Raw genomic sequence first — 21,001 nt, 5'->3', positions numbered from 1 at the left:
GATCAAACGAGTCACCAAAGACAGAAAAGTCATCCATAAAGACCTCAAGGAATCGTTCAATCATATCAGAAAAAATGCTTAACATGCATCGTTGAAATGTAGTAGGTGCATTACATAATCCAAATGGCATCCTCCTATATGCAAATGTGCCAAAAGGGCAAGTGAAAGTGGTTTTCTCTTTATCTTTTGGTGCTATGGGGATCTGATTATATCCTGAGTAGCCATCTAGAAAGCAATAAAATTCATGGCCTGCTAATCTATCAAGCATTTGATCGATAAATGGTAAAGGAAAATGGTCTTTACGTGTGACAGAATTTAACTTTCTATAATCAATGCATACACGCCATCCTGTAGTCACTCTAGTTGGTATCAATTCATTATCAGTATTAGTAACTACTGTGACTCCTGACTTTTTGGGGACAACTTGTACAGGACTGACCCATGAACTATCAAAAATGGGGTAAATGATACCTGCATCTAATAGCTTAAGGACTTCAGTTCTAATAACTTCTTTCATATTAGGATTTAATCGACGTTGCATTTCCCTAGTAGATTTAGCATTTTCATCAAGGTGAATGTAATGCATGCAATCTGTAGGGTTTATACCTTTAATATCTGCTATGGTCCATCCTAATGCCCCTTTGTGCTCTTTCAAAACATCCAACAACTTACCTTTTTGTTCGTCATTGAGGGATGATGAGATGATTACCGGTAGAGTACTTTCTTCCCCCAAAAATGCATATTCCAATGTGTTGGGTAATGGTTTGAGCTCGAGTTTCGGTGGTGATTTTGATGATGGAATGAGTTTCTTCTCTGATGGTGCTAGTTGTTCAACTCTTGACTTTCATTTATTAGTGTCCATGGATGGTGCTGAGTCAAGTAGGGCGTTGACCTCATCAACTGATCTATCAATATCAAAATCCAAACCAAAGTGAGTTAAGCATGTCTGTAAAGGGTCATCACTAAGATTTGAACAAAAGAGTCATCAGCTAATGCTTCAATTAAATCCACATCAACAATTCCATCATCTGCATCGTGAGGTTGTTTGGCAATGTTGAAAATGTTTAGCTCCATAGTCATGTTGCCGAAGGACAACTGCATATTTCCAGTCCTGCATTGAATGTGAGCATCCGCAGTTACCAAGAAAGGTCGGCCTAAGATAATGGGGATGTGCTTCCTTGAATCCTGTATTGGTTGAGTGTCAATTACAATGAAATCAACAGGAAAATAAAACTTGTCTACCTCGATAAGCACGTCCTCCAAAATACCACGAGGTATTTTCGTGGACCGATCTGCAAGCTGTAACACCACTGGAGTTGGGTGTAATTCTCCCAGTTCAAGTTTCACAAATACTGAATAAGGCAACAAATTTACACTAGCTCCTAAATCCAACAAAGCATTCTCAATTGTGTGGTTCTCTATACTACATGAGATAGTGGGGGAGCCTGGGTCTTTACATTTTAGAGGAATTTTATGTTAGAGTATAGAACTAACGTTTTCTATTAAAAATGCTTTCTTTTGAACGTGAATGTTTCTCTTTTTAGTATAAAGGTCTTTAAGAAACTTGGCATACGATGAAACTTGTTTAATAGCATTAAGCAAAGGGATGTTAACACTTACCTGTTTGAAGATCTCAAGAATCTCACCTGTGGATTTTTTCTTTTTTCCTTTAGCTAACCTCTGAGGAAATAGAGCTTTAGGAACATATTCTCATGGGTTGGTTTCTTCTTTTTCCTCCGGTGGTGAGTCCTCAACATTCACAGGTACAATTTGATTTTCTTTTGTCACCGGCATCTCCACTTTGTTGTCGACTTCTTTTCCTTTTCGTAAGGTCATGACTGCTTTGACCTCTCCATGCTGCTGTGGTGAACTGGTACTTGCTTCATGTACTCCTTTAGGATTAGGCACTGGTTGACTTGGAAACTTGCCTTTCTCAACAGTCATTGCCAAGGTCTGAACTGAAGAAGCAAGTTGTCCCACCATTTTTTCGAGGCTTGAAACGGATTGGGCTTGTGAGTTGAAGCCTGCTCTCAATTCATTTCGTAGTCCATCAATGGTGCGGTTCTGTTGCTCAATCGTAGAGTGAGTAACATTCTTGAAATTCTGGAATGCATCCTCCCATGGTCTAGGTTGAGAGTAGTTTTGGTTCTGATTGAATGGTCTAAATGGGGGCTGAGAGGCTTGAGGAATTTGAGGAATTGGTTGCATTGGTGGAGCAGGAGCGGTTGGTCCATTCTGTTGGAATTCTTGAGACCATGAAAAATTGGGGTGGTCTCTCCATCCAGGATTATATGTGTTGGAGTATGGGTTGTAATTTGATGGCTTTCTCATTACACATATTGCATTGGCTTCGTCTGAATATGAGTCATGGTCATGTGGTTCTGTTGATTTAGCAGTCGATAACGATGCTATTTGTCGAGCAAGACCTTCAACCATCTCCTTGACTTCTTTGATTCCCGAAGTTGACTCGCCAATTTGAACCTCATTTACTCCTTTAATTCTTCTAGTATTCCTGAGTGATCGACTCCGTTGTTGGGAATTATCCGCTTGTCGCTGGAAGAATTCCCAAATCTCTGATGCACTTTTTGACATTAGCTCTCCTCCACTTGTTGCCATTAGTCATTCTTGCACATTCGGCAATAATCCCTCCAAAAAGTATTGGCATTGATGCCATTTCTCGTACCCATGATGTGGATACTTCAAGAGTAGCCCATTGAATCGCTCCTATGTTTCAAAAAACTGCTCGTCCTCTCTCTGGGTAAACTCCGAGATTTCCCTGCGAATAGCGTTGGTTTTATGCACTGGGAAATATTTATTCAAAAATTTTGTAACCATTTGTTCCCATGATGTGATGCTATTAGCAGGCAAAGAATTTAACCATGAACGAGCTCTATCCTTTAAAGAAAATAGGAATAATCTGAGTTTAACATCATCGTCTGAAAAATTTTCGTATTTAAAAGTTTGACAAATAGCATGAAAATCATTCAGATGATTATATGGGTCCTCATTTTCTAGGCCATAAAATGTTGGGAGACAATTTAGCACACTAGGTTTTAGTTCAAAACTCCTAACAGCTACATTTGGGTATCTTTATGCATGATGTGTGCGAAATAGTCCTTAAATGGCCTCTCCTGTGGTGCTTGTAAATCCATTCCAAATTTATTTTTAATGTGCTTTTGTGTGCGAAATATTTTTTCTAATTCAAGGTCTATAGGTTCAAGATTAGGAAATAATGACCTACGACCATGCATGCAAGGAACACAAAAATAAATGGAAACAAAAAAAATAAAAATAAAGAAAAGGAGAAATTACGATACTAACCTTATTACGCTGTTACAACATTTCTATAAAAACACACTAAAACAAATTTGTGAAATTAACTAAAAATTAAATTAAAACTTAATAAAGAAAATTAAATTAAGATAAACAAAAATTACAAAGAAAAATAACTTAAATATTAAATTGCAGAATTGTAAAGAATAGAGAAAGAAAAGAAATACTAACCTCTAAATGCAGATTCACTTTTTTTTTTCTTTTTTTTTAAAAAAAAAATACAAGACAACAATTTAAAAGAAATTATTCACACAAATTAATTCTATGAATTAAAATTACTTACCTCCCCGGCAACGGCGTCAAAAACTTGTTGTGCAAATTTTAATGTACTCGCAAGCGCACGAATCTATTGTAGTATAGATTAATGGTGACGAGTGTCGATCCCACGAAGATGTGGATTTTAATTATGTGTAGAATTAATTTTGTAAATAGGTGGTTTAGATTTGTGCTGGAAGTGAATTAAATTATTCTAAAATTGGAATTAAAATAGCGAGAAGAAATTGAAGAGAAAATTACTATGATTGAAGCGCTTGGGTATCTGGATCCGTATCAATATGCACCATGGGCTAAATATTCCTTATTAATACCAATTGAATCATGAGGGGGGAATCCACTCCTCATGAACCACGCTCTAATCAATATGGTACTAAGGGCTTATCGTGCCAAATAATAATAATCTTATACTAGGGAGCCGGTGAAACCAGGACGGTACTAGACAAGACTATTATTATTTGTCGACAAGAAGTCAAAACATCTACAAAAATTAGAGGGAAAGAGAAAATAAATTTATCAAATAAAGCCCATGACACATGTTGAGACTTCACCTTCAACCCAAGCTTGAAAGAAAACTAGCACTCATAATTGAACTAGGGGCAAAATGGGAATTTATTAAAGTACGTAGAAAATACAAGATGGAGAAGGAATTACAGAAAATAGAGTCCAAAAATGGATTCAGAGATATCAAATTAGGGGGGAGAGGCCCCCTTTTTATAGATACATGGAGTAAATCATGATCATCAGATTAAAAACAGTTTGGACGCTCAGGATTGCGCCACGTCATCAGTCAACAGTACGCGGTTTGACCACGTGGATGAACAGTAACACGGTTTGACCCGGGTTGAACAGTAACGCAGTTTGGTTGAAAATAATCATGTGTGATGCATGTACCATACGCGAGATTTTTCGTCCACTGATATGCTGCCACGTCACCATCAACAGTACATAAGAATTTTAGTCCAACAGGATCGTGACACCTCATCAGTCAATGCCACATCATCGATCAATGCCACGTCATCGATCCCTCTATGTGAACAGTGTCGTGAACAGTAACGTATATAGTACCGTACACGTGAATAGTACCGTACATGTAAATAGTGTCATTTTTCCTTTTATGCTCCTCCTAAGGTTTTCGACCGTCCTGAGTTCAAAAGTGATGTCCGTTTTGCCGTCTGATCTCTCCTTTATTGTGAAATGACTATAATACCCCTAAAATACATAAAATACTTAATTAAAATAAAACACATGTAATTAAATCATAAGAATGTTAAATACATAAAAGTAAAGGTTGTTAGTAAGACTTGAAATGTAAAATGATGGTTTTCTCCTTTATAAATATGCATTTTCTAACACTCAACACCAAGAGATATTTAATTTAACCAATAAATTAATGCCACATCAGTTTGTACAAAATAAATTTGTACAAGAGTTTGTGACTATATCATTACTCTATAATATATACCATGAAAGATTGAAAGTTATGAATTTTCAAATCTTCAAAATCGGGTTCGGGTCACAAAGCAACTTAGGTCGAGTCGGGTTGGAGGCTTCAGTCTTGAAGCAGCAGATCGGTGGCTACGACAGCAGATCGGTGGCTACGGCAGCAGATGGCAGCAGATCACGATAGCAGATGGCAGCAACAAATCGCACCAACAAAATGCGGGATTGGAGCAGCACTGCAGTAGATCGCGGCAGCAGATGGCCTGTTTGGTGTCGATTTTGGTAGCAGATTTAAGATGGCATGTTGGGTGTTGGTTTCTGCAGCAGATTGAAGAGGGTTGTGTGGCTGTCTGTGTGCGTGAGTGTGATGAGTCTGTAGTGTTCTGTGTGTTGTTTTTTTTTGTTTGTTTTAGTGTTTGTGACTGTCGTGTGTGTGTATGTGTGTGTGTGTGTGTGTGTGTGTGTGTGTGTGTGCGTGTGTAATGTGTTTAGACTTTAGGTTTTGTGAGTTTTTTTTTTTTGGCGACCCGATCGGGTATTCAAATCGGGTTGGCAATTTCTCATCCGATTAGGTTTCATTGGCAACCCGAACCCGAACTTTTTCGGGTCGGGTCGGGTCAGGTATTTTGCCCACCCCTAGTTGAAAGTGCAAATGAGCCATATGTAGTTGTCTTCAGTCTCACTAGAAAGCAGTGCAAAGCCAAACAGTGCATTCTTTATATGATGTTTTACACCAACAAACAAGACAAGAGGTTTATTATATGCATTAGGTTTATATGTAAAGTCAAATGTTAGAACATCACCAAAGTATGTGGAAATCTGCTCGCATTCCAGAGTCACACCAAAATATATCAGACAACTTGTTTTCAGAGTTAAGAGTGTATTGATAATAGAATGCAGTATCCATGTCTTACTTTCTATGTAGCATTAAAAGCATTGTTTCTGAGTCAGATTGAACGATTTGCTCTCGACGCCCAGAATATAAACGATTTCCTAGGTCATTTCTTATGAATCCAACATGCGCATATCCACATGAGCGCTCTGCCATTAACTCGTGGATTCAAGATGGTTTCATTCCAAAGTGGTACAAAATTGAAGCATTAGCATAATCAGTACCTAACATGTTACAATGAAAGCGAAGAAATTGTACCTGAATAGGAGGCGCTACTGCATGAGTATGAGTGTCAATCCACTCTCGAGCAACCCAAACACCTTTAGATTTATTAAAACCAATACGAAAGGCAGCCTAACATGATGCCTCTGTTAAAGGTTTGGCTACCCTTTTTCGATCACTTTTATTCAAATGCTTTTTAGACCTCTTACCTTCTTTTGAACAACCCATCTTCTTATTGTGACATTGCCTTTTGAGTTTGCTCTTTTAATATCTCTCCGAACATTGAAACCGATGTTTTTCGCATAGGTGAAGTAAAACTCTTCCACATCTTCTATTGATGAAAACTCTCTACCAATTACATCAAACTTAGACAACCTATCTTTACAGACAAAAGAGGAAAGAGGTCCATCACTATCTATGTGGTCTTCTAAGTTGGCAAAGGAAGCCAAATGTGCTGGTCCAGATTGGTCTGAGGATGTCAAATTAGGAGCATAGGAAGCACCGCTCATGGCACCCTCTACTGACACTGCAGAAATATTCATGCCTATATTGAAACCTAGAGAAGGTTCATTGCTTATGTTATAATGTCTCTACATTTATAAGTCAAATGATCTTTAGCTAAATAAATATTTGTCAATTTCACAATCACAATGCAATATTACGAAGAAGTAAGAAATAACTTAGATTGACTACAATTCAAAAAACTTACCTATAGTAGTTGAAATTAGGAGTCAACAAGATGAGGACGGTATTGAGTTAATCAAACCATCTTTGTTCTTTCAACAAGCAATGAGTCGGAAAAAAAAATAGTGAAGTTACAAGCATTAAATGATTAAATTAACCGTATGCTTAAAGGCTATTACTCTTTTTCTTCCCACAAGGTCTTTCAATGCAAATACAAGGCTACCTTATCAGCAAACTCTATAAGCAGACTCGACTACAATGCAATGAGCCTAATAACAACTTGAATAATTAAAAAAAAAAACTAGTGCAACAATTTGTTGAAATATTTGAACCAATATATGAGAAAGTTAAATGTAAGAGTCATTTTGTAGCACAATATTAGAGTTTTGGAATAAATTTAGAAATAAATAAGTAAAATTGACTTATCAATTGACACTTACAATATTGTAATACTAGGTAATTAGTTGGATATACTCAACCTAAATCTAGTAAATCTACCAGTTGAAATAATATAACGGAAAATTGAGAAAGTTTAATGGGAATTATACACTAATTCAACCGAAAACAATAGTCAAAAGCATGGTTGGTATTGAACCTGAAATTTTGAAATGTTACCTACTAGAATATTCAACACAAAACTTATAGAACTAATAATTGAAACAAATGAACTAAATGAGAAAGTTGAATGGAAAATTGGTACTACCCTAATAAAAATAACAATACTAAAAAGTAAATTTGAAATCCAACAAAATTATTGATATGTTGGTTGCATAGTAGGGTTATTCAACAAAAAACTCAAGAAATTTTAGTTGATTATCAAGCAATAATTGAGACTATTTAACAGAAAGTAGGTATAATTTAACCCAAAAAAAAATCAAGAAAGCATCTTTGGCAACCATCTAACCCATAGTATTACAATATTACTTAGTTACTCAGAATACTTTAACACAAAACTAATGAAACTGTAGGTGGAACATTGTAGCCATAATCGAGAAAGTTTATAGAATTGTAATGAGGGAAATTATCTACCGACCACTTGTTCTTTCTATTTTTTCAAAAATACACATTTTTTTAATGTTGATTTCCACTAGAAATTACATTTTCTTGCACTTTTCCACTTCCGTTTGCATTTTGTTATAACCTTGCTGATGCCAGAGAGGTAAATTTTTCATTTCACATGCATAGCAAAAATCAACGTCATTTAAATGCGGTAGAAAGAGGGAAAAAAGGTAAAAATATTCTAGATTATTTTGTTTAACCTCTTATCTAATGTCTAAATTGTAAAGAAAAATTGAAGTAATTTAATTAGGATGAAATAGTAATTTTATATTAAGGGGGTAAAATAGTCATTTTGTTAATATTATGTTAACTTCTCTCACAGAGTTTAGATGGCCGTGGAAAAATGATACATTTTGTAACTTCAGGTAGAAATCAGCCAAAAAAAAAAGATATGTGCATTTTTTTAAAAGTCCAAAAAAACAAGTGGTCAGTGGCTAATTGCCCTTATAATAATCAATCAAGCAAAAAAATAATCTATAAATTATTTCAGTATCTAACCAATAATCTACAAGGAAATACAAGAACAAATCAAACGCAAAAAAAAAACCTATAAAGCATATCTGACAATTAATCCATTGTACTAGAATATATAGTAATTAGTTGGAATTCCCAACACAAACCTGAGTGAAATTATCAGGTAAAACATTGAAAACGTAAATTGAGATAGTGCAACAAATTTCAAGAACAAATCAAACGAATATATATATATATACACACACACCTAGAATACTGAGATATTACTTACTTAGTTGTAATACACAACACAAAACTAGTGAAATTATTAGGTGGAGCAAGAGAATCAATATACGAGAGAGTCTAACGAAATATAGGAATAAATCAAACCCCAAAAAAACTTATAAGACATATCTGGTAATCAACCCATTATACTGAAATTTTCATCAGTTAGTAGAAATTCTCAACACAAATATAGTGAAACTAAGAGGTGAAACATCAAACCGTAAATTGAGAAAGTATAACAAATTTTAGGAAAAAATAAAACAAAAAATGATATATAGAAATCATATTTGGTATTTAACTCAGAACAGTGAAATATTACCTAGTTAGTTGGAATACACGACACAAAAATAGTAGAATTGTTAGGTGGAGTGAGAGAACAAATATACAAGAAAGTCTAAGGAAATACAAGAACGAATCAAACCCAAAAATAACCTAAAATGCCTATCTCGTAATTAACCCATTGTACTAGAATTTTTACCAATTAGTTAGAATTTTCAACACAAATCTAGTGAAACTAATAGGTGACCATAAATTGAGAAAGTATAACAAATTTCAGGAACAAATCAAACCGAAAATGATATATATATAAATCATAGTTGGTATTTAACCCAAAATAATGAAATATTGCTTAGTTAGTTGGAATATACAATACAAAATAGTAAAATTGTTAGGTGGAGTTAGAGAGCCAATATACAAGAAAGTATAACGACATACAGAAACAAATTAAACCCAAAAATGACCTAAAATGCCTAACTGTTAATTAACCCATTGTACTGGAATTTTCACCAATTAGTTGAAATTCTCAACACAAAGCTAATGAAACTGATAGGTGAAACATCAAAACCATAACTAGAGAAAGTATAACAAATTTCAAGAACAAATCAAATTGAAAATAGAATATTGAAATATTAGCTAGTTAGTCAGAATACACAACACAAAAATAGTGGATTAGTAGGTGAAGCAAGAAAACCTATATATGAGAAAGTGTAATGAAATACTGGAACAAATCAAACGCACAAAAAACCTTAAAGGCATATATGATAATTAGCCCATTGTATTGAAATTTTCATCAATTAGTTTGAATTCTCAACACAAACCTAGTGAAATTGTTAGGTTAAACATCAAAACCATAAATTGAGAAAGTATAACGAATTTTGGTATTTAACCCAGAATATTGAAATATTAACTAGCTAGTTGGAATATACAACGCAAAAACAATGGAATCATTAGTGGAGCTAGAGAATCAATTAGTAGAAAGTCTAACAAAATATAGGTACAAATCAAACCCAAAAGAAAAAAACCTAAAAAGCATATTTGATAATTAACCCATTGTACTGAAATTTTCATCGGTTAGTTGGAATTCTCAACAAAAACCTAGTGAAAATATTAGGTGAAACATTAAAACCATAAATTGAGAAAATATAACGAATTTTAGGAACATATCAAACCGAAAATATAGATAGGTGTAAATCATATTTGGTATTTAACCCAGAATTTTAAAATATTACCTAGTTAGTTGGAATACACAACACAAAAATAGTGGAATTATTAAGTGAAACTAGAGAACCAATATGCAAGAAAGTTTAATGAAATATAGGAACTCTCAAACCCCAAAAAAAAATCTAAAAAGTATATGTGGTAATTAACCCATTGTACTGAAATATTACCTAGTTAGTCAAAATACTAAATACAAAGCTAGTGAAACTATTAGGTGAAGAAGTTAATACCATAAATTGAGAAAGTATAACTAATTGTAGGAACAAGGCAAACAAAAAATAAATCATGTTTGGCATATAACCCATTGAAGTAGAATGTTACCTAATTAGTTGGAATATTTAACATGAATTTGGTGAAACTTTTAGTGGAAATATTAGAACTGTAAGATGAGAAAAAATAACGGAATATAGAGAAAAGTAAATTAAAAAGAAAGGTGGTTAATGGCATATTTGGTATTTAACCCATAATAGTGGAATATTACCTGTTTGGTTGGAATACTTAACATAAATCTAGTGGATTTATTAGGTAAAGGTATAGAACTATAAAATGATAAAGTTTAACGAAATGTAGTAACTAATTTAACCAACTACGAATGCTTATAATATAAACTTGAAATCTAACCCATTTAATTAGAATTTGACCTTGTTAATTGGACTATGTAACACAAAACCACTTCAAAATTTAGTTGAAGCATTAGAACCAATAATCGAGAAAGTTTTACCAAATTCAGAATTTATTGAACAGAAATAGAAGTAATAGTATCTTAACTTGGAATCTAAGCTAAATTGTTGAATTTAAACATAAAAATAGAAATTATAAACATAAAACTAGTGGAATAATGAGTTGAAATATATGACCAGATAATTGAGAAAGTGTAACCAAATTATGAAACATAAGAAATAAACTTGGAATAGTTATCCAATGTATTGATATTTAACCAAATTATCTTAAATATAATTATTTCATAAATGTTTTTTTTACAATTCATTATTTTTTTGGAAACTAATTTGCTCAAATATTTTACAGCATTCCACTACTTTTCTGGTAATTATTTATAATTTTTCTCTAATTTTTAGTATTTTTTCTTATACAAAATCAATGAAATAAATGTAAAAAATATTTACAACCGGTAGAATACCGGTTGTCCAAGTTACCTTTTTACTGCTCAACTGTCTGTATATCATACAACCTGTACTGTAAGATGACACCACCCCTTGAAGGTAGAGATGGCAAAATCCCGGGCCGGGTCCGGGTATTGCCATGACCGGACCCTGCCCGGATGTAACCGGTCTCGGTCCGGGTCTGGGTCCGGGCCGGATTTTAATCCGAGTACCTAAATTTTATATTTTTTAATATTTTATGTGTATATATTTTTTATTTTTTGGTAATTTTATAAGTTTTAAATTTATTTCAATAAAATTTGACATGAAAATATAAACTTTAAGTGTTTAAAATTATATATATATATAATAAATGAGTCAAATAAATATAAAATATTTAAAACAATATATATTTTATAATTTTTTTAATAAAATTCGGGTTCCAAATTTATCAAGTGATGTCCAAAATCGACCCAATTTCATACCCAAATCGAGTATTACCCGGCCAACAATGTCCGAATACGGTCCGAGTCCGGACCGAACGGATATTTTTACTATCTCTACTTGAAGGCCCATTGTTGGTGGTAATTTAGGCCTCGTAATCCGACCCTACAATAATAATAATAATAATAATAAACGGTTACATACATTAAACCCTTGCAAAACCTCGCTGAAGGAAAGTTTCAAACAGAAGCAGCAGCGATGGTGAAGGCGTACCTAAGGTACGAGCCGGGGGCTGCCTTTGGTGTAATCGTATCCGTAGATTCTAACATCACATACGACAGCTCAGGCAAGCACCTGCTCGCTGCCGCACTCGAGAAACTCGGAGTCTGGCACGTGCGTCAAGGCATCTGCTCCAAAACCCTAGCTCCTTCTACCTCCTCTCGTGCCGGCCCCCCTCTGGCCGTCACATCCATTGCTTCTTCCCCTTCTTCTCTGGTACCTATCAAATTCTTAATTTTTATTTCTTATTTAAGAATTTTTTTATTTATTACTATTTTTTAAGTTTTTGAGCTCCTTTAGTATATAAGAAAGTGAAAAAATGATTTGATTGTAGGTAGCTAGTGGATATGCAGATGGTAGTATAAGAATTTGGGATACTGAAAAAGGGACTTGTGAGACAACATTGAATGGACATAAAGGGGCTGTAACCGTGCTACGATATAACCAGCTTGGTTCTTTGCTTGCATCTGGAAGCAAAGATAATGATGTTATCTTGTGGGATGTGATTGGAGAGACCGGCTTATTTCGTCTTCGTGGACACCGTGACCAGGTTTGTTACTTACAGCCATGTAGTATGATTGTTAGCTGTTTATTCTGTGTTAATGTGTTTATATTGCTTTGTGTGTTGCAGGTTACTGACCTTGTTTTCTTGGAGTCTGGTAAAAAGCTTGTCAGTTCCTCTAAAGATAAATTTTTGAGAGTATGGGATCTTGAAACCCAGCACTGTATGCAAATAGTTAGTGGTCATCACAGTGAAATATGGTCCATTGATGTTGACCCTGAAGAAAGATTCCTGGTCACTGGTTCGGCAGATGTGGAACTGAGATTTTTCACCGTTAACCGTGAGTTAAATGAGGATCACTCCGTATCTGATGTCAGTGGAACTGAAATTGTGAACAATGGAGATAAACCCTCTCTAGATAAATGGCAAATTCTGAAGCAGTTTGGTGAAATTCAAAGACAAAGCAAGGATAGGGTTGCAACTGTAAGATTCAATAAGTCAGGAAATTTACTTGCCTGTCAAGTAGCTGGAAAAATGGTGGAGATATTCCGTGTATTGGATTCAGCTGAAGCTAAGCGTAAAGCAAAACGCAGGCTTCACCGGAAGAAAGAGAAGAAATCTGCAAAAGGGGCGGTTGAAGTAATTGAAAATGGAGATATTATTCACAGAAGTGAAGGAGATGGAAATAATCCAATGGTTACAGTCCCTGATGTTTTCAAGTTGCTTCAAACAATTCGAGCTAGTAAAAAGATTTGTTCCATTTGTTTTTGTCCAATTACACCAAAGGGTTCAATGGCTGCTTTAGCACTATCTTTGAACAATAATTTATTGGAGTGTTATTCTATTGAGAGTAGTGCAAATACAAAAACAGTTGCTATTGAGCTCCACGGACATCGTTCTGATGTCAGAAGTCTTACACTAAGTTCTGACAACACTCTTTTGATGTCAACAAGTCACAATGCTGTGAAGATTTGGAATCCCAGCACTGGTTCTTGTTTGAGGACTATTGATTCTGGGTATGGACTCTGTGGTTTAATTGTTCCTAACAATAAGTATGCATTTGTTGGAACTAAAAGTGGAAGAATAGAAGTTTTTGACATCGGGAGTGGTACCTGCATTGAAGTATTGGAGGCCCATGGTGGCTCTATTCACTGGATTGCTGCCATTCCAAATGAAGATGGTTTTGTCACTGGAAGTGCGGATCATGATGTTAAGTTCTGGGAGTATCGAGTTAAACAGAAGTCTGGCCAAGTGTGTGCTTCATACCTTATCCTTTTTGTGTTTATTTTATTTATTTATTTATGCTTCTTTCTGTAGTTCCAAGTTAACTTGTACTTACTGTTCAATGATAATTATTTGAAAAGATTCACATTCTGTTGTGGTATTTTTCAATTGATAAACAGTCGACCGTGACACTTGTATGTATTAGTCCATAACTATCTCTGTTATTAACTGTGAAAGACAAAGATTGGAAAAGAGAGCAATGACATTGAAAATTAAATTTAAGTCCTTGTGTTACGTGGATGCTTATGTTTCATTGATGAGATAGGTATTTTTCCTTTGGACATCACAGTACATGGATGAATGTAAATTCATCTCACATTTTATTATAAACTTTCTGGCTGGGGAGTGGCAAATATGTTGGTTTATTAATTTTATGAATTACTAGACTGAATGTAATATCTAAGCATTTTTTTCCCTTTTTTCTGTTTCCTCTTTCTCTCCTTTTTGGTGAGTTTGTGTATGTAATTTCAACTTTCTGAGTGTTCTATAAAATCTTCTGAAGATATACTGCAGCTCAAACTTGAAATCAAGATTCTTGCATCTTCCACATATGATATCTGATGAGACATTTTCTGTTTGGTTTTCAGGATTCTAAGTCTCTGATGTTGTCAAATGTACGAACTGCAAAGATGAATGATGATGTTTTGGCTGTTGTTGTTAGCCCTGATGCTAAATACATTGCTGTTGCTCTATTGGATTGCACAGTGAAGGTTCAGTTGATTTCTTTAAACTTACCTACCTTTAGTTTTATTTCGTCTTCTGTTTCTGGGTGCTGGTTTGTTGTGTTCAACTTTTCTCTGTCATAATCTGACATGTCAATTAATTTCTAATTCATCATATTGAACATAGGTGCACAACCGTAATTTTTGTTTTCCATTACAGTAACGAGGATGGGGGATGGTGCAGTGGTAGATGGAAGAAATTTGGTTTTCCAGAGATACTTTATGATGACGTTATATTTGAAATGCATGGTTTGTGATGAAGTCATGGGTTGATACATAACTTAAATGTTCATATGTATCCTATTACGCATAGATGCAATGTAGTAACTTTTTTTTCAAGTTTAGTACGGAGGATGGGGGTGGTGGTAACAGATGGAATGTTGTTAATTTTTCAGCAATATTTTTTGTTGGAGTTATATGTCAATAAATCTGGTTTACAATTGCTTGGATCAAAATAATGCTTCGGTGAAAGATCTTGTTTCTATAACTAGTTTTTGTCAAATATAACACCTCTTCCCACATGGCACTGGTATTCGTGGTAATGATCATTCTATCTAGTTTTTCACTCAGTATTCTTGTCTTTTATGTGATTTCATTTAAATTTTCTATATTTCCCCTTTACTGTAAGGTGTCTAGTATTTTGAAGCATTTCTATTAACTTTTCTTTTTATTATTATTATTAATAGTATATTTTCTTTTGTGCACTCTTCAGGTGTTTTTTGTGGATTCGCTTAAGTTTTTCCTTTCCTTATATGGTCATAAGCTGCCAGTGCTATGTATGGATATTTCATCAGATGGAGATTTGATTGTGACCGGTTCTGCAGACAAGAATTTGAAGATTTGGGGTTTGGATTTTGGTGATTGCCACAAATCCATTTTTGCTCATTCTGATAGGTGCTTTGTTTTTATGGATGAATTTGAAAATATAAATATTTCCTTTTATGTTTGGATGATGTAGCTGAAAATTATGGAGCTGTTTTCTTTACACAAGCTATTTCTGCGGCAGTGTTATGGCAGTGCAGTTTGTGCGAAACACTCACTACATGTTCAGTGTTGGAAAAGATCGTCTTGTCAAATACTGGGATGCTGATAAATTTGAGTTGCTTTTAACTCTTGAAGGGCATCATACTGATGTTTGGTGTCTTGCGATCAGCAATCGTGGGGATTTTGTGGTCACTGGATCCCATGATCGGTCCATTCGTCGTTGGGATCGTACTGAAGAGCCATTTTTTATTGAGGTATATTCTTAATAAAAGGGACTTGGTTGGTCTTTTCTCCTCATTGTCCACATGTTAAGATCTTAAGCATTTCCTTTTCCTTATTTAATATTAGTTTCATGCCGGAGTAAATTCTTGAATGTGCAGGAAGAGAAAGAAAAGAGGCTGGAGGAGTTGTTTGAGTCTGACCTTGACAATGCATTAGAAAGCAGGTATGAACCCAAGGAGGAACTTCCTGAAGAGGGAGCAGTGGCTGTAGCTGGGAAGAAAACTCAAGAAACCATTACTGCAACTGATTCAATAATTGAAGCCTTAGATACTGCAGAAGAGGAACTGGAGCGTATCGCTATAAATGAGGTATTTTTTGCATTACAGTTATCAAGCGGCCATATTAATTACTTACTAGGATAAGAAAATAATCACCGTGCTATGTGCTTGCTTACCCATTTCAAGGGAACGCTTCTTCCATGAAAGAAGAATGAATGAATGCCCTAAGGTTGCCGCAGTTAATGAGTTTTATCCATAATCTAAATTACCCTTGTGATACTCCTTCAAAATGCATTAGTTATTCTCAAATGATTTAATGATTTATAATTAGGAGAAAGTGAATGCAAATTAGGTTTAGTGCTGTGTGTTAATCTGAAACAACAATGCTTGTTTTCTTTGATTTTGGTTTTAAGCAATCTTATTCTGTCAACTTATTCATAATGTAACTTCAGTGATCAGGATTTAATTTTTGCCTGCCTGTTGCCTTTTTGTCCCTTTTTTATCGCATCAAATGATTCACATATGTGAATTCCAGGAGATGTTACCAAATATAACCAGAACTTTATGAAGAGCCATGAGCCAATAGACTTAAGTTATTTGACTTAAAACAAATTTTACCAAACATTTGATCTATAACTGAAATACCAGTGTTTGTAAATTTATGGGTTTGTCAAAACTTTCAAAAAATAACCTCATAAAGTGCTCAAAATGGGAAAATGATACATTAATTTTTATTTATGAACCTAATTCTCCTTACAATAAGTGCAAGAGAGCCATTAGCATGAACTTAATGTGTGTAAATTGCATTTCATAATTTATTTATGTAACATTCAGGAGGAGAAAATGAGGGGAAAAGTTACTCAGTTTCAATCAGACATGAGAATGCTTGGGCTATCTCCGTCTGATTATGTTCTGCGTGCAGTCTCAACTGTTAACACCAATGATCTGGAGCAGACATTGCTGGTAAGGGTTTCTTGATTTTTCTTTCCATATATATTTTAGATGGAAACTACTCACTTATTAGCTTTGAGTTCATTTTGGTTATCTCCATGTAAATTTTATTTTATTTTATTTTTCAGAAAGGCTACATGAAAAATATGGCGGCTGCTAGGAATGTCCATTTGGTTTAAAGTTTTACCATTTTGATTTGAGGATGTCTTTTACTGTATTTCTTTCTGGAAATCTCCTTTGATGACCCTGTACTTTTTTGATAAGCTGACCTTTGTTGGCCAGTGCATTTCAGTTATTCTTACTACTGCTTCTTTGCCATTTCATCTTGGCAAAGTGTAGCATATGGCCAGTGCATCCTGCTTTCATCCTGCACACGTAATATAATCAACTCATCTACCCACTTGATCCTATTTCAGTTGATTGTATGCCTATTAAAATCTTGCCTTTAGAGGACATCTCATCCTTGTCACTTTAACTGGTCCCTTTGCTTTTGTTGGAGTTTGATGCATTAAATTCTTTTATGCATCAGAGCTGAGTTTATTGAGTTTAGGAATATCTTATTTAACTTGAGTTTTATTTTAATCTGCTTTCCTTTTTAGATATTAGGTAATTCTTGTTTAAGTTTTTTTCTTAGTTCATTGGTGATTATTATTTGACTCATCATAATAAATATAAATAAGGGCCAGTGGAGCATTTTGAGTAGAGTTGCAATATTATACCAATTGAATAAATTCCTGGTTGATATTTTCATGTTTCTCAGTATTCATTACGTAAACAAGATCTAAAGTATCAGATTCACGATATTTTGCAGGATTAACGAGAGTTTAGTTTTATTTCACTTTTCCGGATATTCTCATAGTGAACAAAGTATTGAAAATATTGTTTGCCTGTCAAATGGAGATATACTCCTGTGGAAACTATTTACTAATTAGGACAAACGACAACTGAAAAACAAGAAAAATTTGAATCTTATTTGATTTCTTGAAGTCTAAAATCTTTGTGTGCCAAAAGATCAGTTCTCATTATTGGAAAGTATAGGGTGTTATATGATTATTCTAGGATCATCTGAAACATTCAGTTTTCCTTACTGATTGTTTGTCCTAAATTCCTAATGTGCAGTTGAATTTTTATTTTTATTTTGGTGCAGGCTTTACCATTCTCAGATGCTTTGAAGCTTCTGTCTTACCTGAAGGATTGGACTTCAAATCCTGATAAGGTTCTTCTATTTCTACCTATAGATAAGCAGAAGAAACACCAGCATATTTGCTGGTGAATCAATCGCATATTGTTATTTATTTCTTTTTTTCTAATATCTTTCCTGCCTATTCTCTTTCTCGCTGTCTCTGTATTTGATAATTGGCACACTTATGAATTTTTCTTTGCTACCAATGGATATTCTCTTGCCTTCAAATATTTCTGTATGTTATGGAAGAAAGGATAAAATGTCAATATCTTACTATGAAGTTTTCTGCCTTGCCCGTGGGAATGCAAGTAATAACTTGGAATGCCAGTGTGTGTTTGCGTGTGTGTGTATTTTGGAGAATTCTGCAGGTGCATCTTTCTGTTTTTGCTGTAATTTTAAGATTAATTTCTTCATTTCTTGCAATATCATTTTTATAGCCTGTGTTTATCCAGGTAGATGTAACGATGTTTTAATATTTGTGCAGGTTGAGCTTGTTTGCAGGGTTGCTACGGTGCTGTTGCAGGTACATCATCATCAGTTAATTACTACCCCATCTGCCAGACCTGCGTTGACTGTTCTCAAAGACATTCTATATGCAAGAGTCAAGGTAATAATAGCCATTTCTTTCTACAATGCAAATCGAGTTTTACTAGGTGAACGCTGAACAGAACAGTAGAATTTCTATGATGCAAAGCAATGAAAATTGAGTAGAATGTTTGTAGGGATGCTTGCTAGATATATTCCAACCAATTTAGACTAAATTCTTGCCTCATCGGTGCACTGTTAGTAACCATATACACACTTATTTTCATCTCACTCCAAATTAAACTAATCCCCTTCCATGGTTGGTGTGAGGAGGTTTCAAACTCTTGACCTGTTTTTGGCTCCATTACTAGTGGCCAAACCAACCAGATTGATATATTTCTTGTTTAGTATTAAGGTAAAGTGGCATAAAAGCTACGGCTGCTGTCGGAAAAGAGCTGCGGCTATGGAGAAAAAGTTTATTTTTATTGTGTGGGATAAAAAATAGTAAAGATATTATAGACTTTTCATCAATTGTGGGATAAAATCAACTTAGCTTCCAAATTAAGTGCTGTAGCTTAAGCTGCCAGCCACCGTACCAAACAGGGCAAAATTTCGCTTGATGTCTATTATTTATATCTGAGATTTTCTAAACTATAGCAATAATGTTGGATTGTCAAGGAAACCTATTTATTGGATTAGGATTAAAGCTAAGTAACTTGATCCTTAACTGACTTGTTTCAAACTTGTATCAGGAATGCAAAGATACTCTGGGTTTCAATCTTGCTGCAATGGATCATCTTAAGGTGCTTGAATCTGTTTTTAATTTGTTGTTATTGTTATTATTTTTAGTTTCGGCTAATTTATATGAGAAACGAAGGCATGACTTTATTTATTGTATTTGTCTTTCAATTCAGCAATTGATGGCGTTGAGGTCAGATGCACTCTTTCGAGACGCAAAGGCAAAGTTGCAAGAAATCAGATCACGGCAATCAAAACGTTTAGAAGCAATGACTGAGACAAAAGCCGAAAGAAGGAAAAGGAAGAAACAGAAAAAATCAAGTGATATACATGCTTGGATGTAATGCCGAGCGGCAACTTCTGATAAATAGAATACTTGGTGCCTTTCAAGACGAATATGTGCTTCACCGATGACACTAATACCATACTGCCAAAACCAAAAAGGCGTAGGAGCGAACAAATGTGACCTTCTTCAAAGTGTATTTAACAATTTCGTTTTCTTTTCTTTGCTGCTCAAACCATGTAGAGTTGAAAGAGGGTTTTGGCTTTCCTGTTTTGTTATTCTAAATTTTGGTCGTAATATATGTAGCATCTGTAAGGTGGTGGGATTTGTTCGATTTCCGCGGGAGTCGTTTTACACGTCTGAACAGTTCTGTAAACATGTCACGTGTCATATTTGTATGAAAATCATTTTCATTCTGATTGAACTAGCACGCGTAGTGGGTATTGGCTGGCCTTAGATGGGTTTGGGTCGGGCTTGGACTTTTTATAAATTTAAAAAAAAAAAAGAATACTTGAGCATTCAATATATAATAGATTAATTGTTCAATACATTAAATATTAATAACTCAATATAATAAACTACAAACAATGCATATAAATTATAAATTGAATTCATTTAATTTATAATTTATAAAGTCTGGTTTCTTTTTTTCCCCATTTTTCCCATAAGCTCTAAACCAAGCTTATTTATAGCAGACGTTGAAATTTTCGGCACATGTCAATGGCCTCAAAATGCGGGCGGCTCTAAAGTTTGCAGGTCTGGCTGACTTGGACTCTTTTACCCATCCTAGTAACCAGGCATTTTACCTATCATTTATTAATAGGTTGAATAAGAGTATTCCATCACGTTAATGATAAAAAGTAAAATCAATTAATACTAACAGATGACAAGAAATTATACACACATAAAAATTTTAAAGAGAAAGAACATTATATGAGACAATGTCGAATGATGCTGTCACAATGGTGGAGCGTGTATTCTCTTATGGGTCTCGCTAATTTTTTAAATAATAAATTTAGTGCTGAGGCCTGAGGTGGTGAGGTTATTTCGTTTCTCTCTTAGAATGGAGAAAAAAAAAAAAAGAGCCTATATAAAAAAAGAGCCTATATTAAGAGATAAACTAATACATTTTGAAAATCAAGCCAGATATTCTATGCACTTTTAAATTTTAATGATAGTTGTTAAGCAGAAGGTCTTCTATGCTTCAGGAACACTAGCCCAGCATTAACTTGGTGCTCTAAATCAATAATTCAATAACACGTGACGCTACCACGTAAAAATTAGTGAAGTAAAAATTTAAAGTTAAGATAAATTTTCATTTATTTTTTTCTTTTTCTTTTGAGATTCTCCCTCATTTTTTATAAT

General features: G+C 34.4%; 1 protein-coding gene across 3 annotated transcripts; it reads left to right on the top strand.

Moving 5' to 3' along the window:
* The first annotated feature begins 11,883 nt into the window (after window positions 1-11,883).
* LOC102607925 (uncharacterized) lies at window positions 11,884-20,060 on the top strand. Of its 3 annotated transcripts, XM_006493486.2 has the most exons (12): window positions 11,885-12,180; window positions 12,299-12,514; window positions 12,596-13,717; window positions 14,338-14,460; window positions 15,185-15,366; window positions 15,479-15,710; window positions 15,837-16,046; window positions 16,791-16,919; window positions 18,055-18,123; window positions 18,575-18,697; window positions 19,368-19,418; window positions 19,530-20,060. In XM_006493486.2, the coding sequence occupies exons 1-12, from the start codon at window positions 11,944-11,946 to the stop codon at window positions 19,695-19,697; spliced, it is 2,862 nt and encodes a 953-aa protein (XP_006493549.1). In that variant the 5' UTR covers window positions 11,885-11,943; the 3' UTR covers window positions 19,698-20,060. The 3 variants fall into 3 exon arrangements, with proteins under 3 accessions (XP_015381192.1, XP_006493549.1, XP_024949345.1); XM_025093577.2 differs by lacking the exon at window positions 14,338-14,460; XM_015525706.3 differs by lacking the exons at window positions 18,055-18,123; window positions 18,575-18,697; window positions 19,368-19,418; window positions 19,530-20,060 and adding an exon at window positions 17,036-18,015 and having other exon boundaries at window positions 11,884-12,180.
* Window positions 20,061-21,001: the final 941 nt, after the last annotated feature.

The sequence above is a fragment of the Citrus sinensis genome, chromosome 6 (assembly GCF_022201045.2).
Source record: "Citrus sinensis cultivar Valencia sweet orange chromosome 6, DVS_A1.0, whole genome shotgun sequence".
Taxonomy (NCBI): domain Eukaryota; kingdom Viridiplantae; phylum Streptophyta; class Magnoliopsida; order Sapindales; family Rutaceae; genus Citrus; species Citrus sinensis.
The sequence above is the reverse complement of the archived record's forward strand: the minus strand, read 5'-3'. Positions and strand labels throughout refer to the sequence as shown.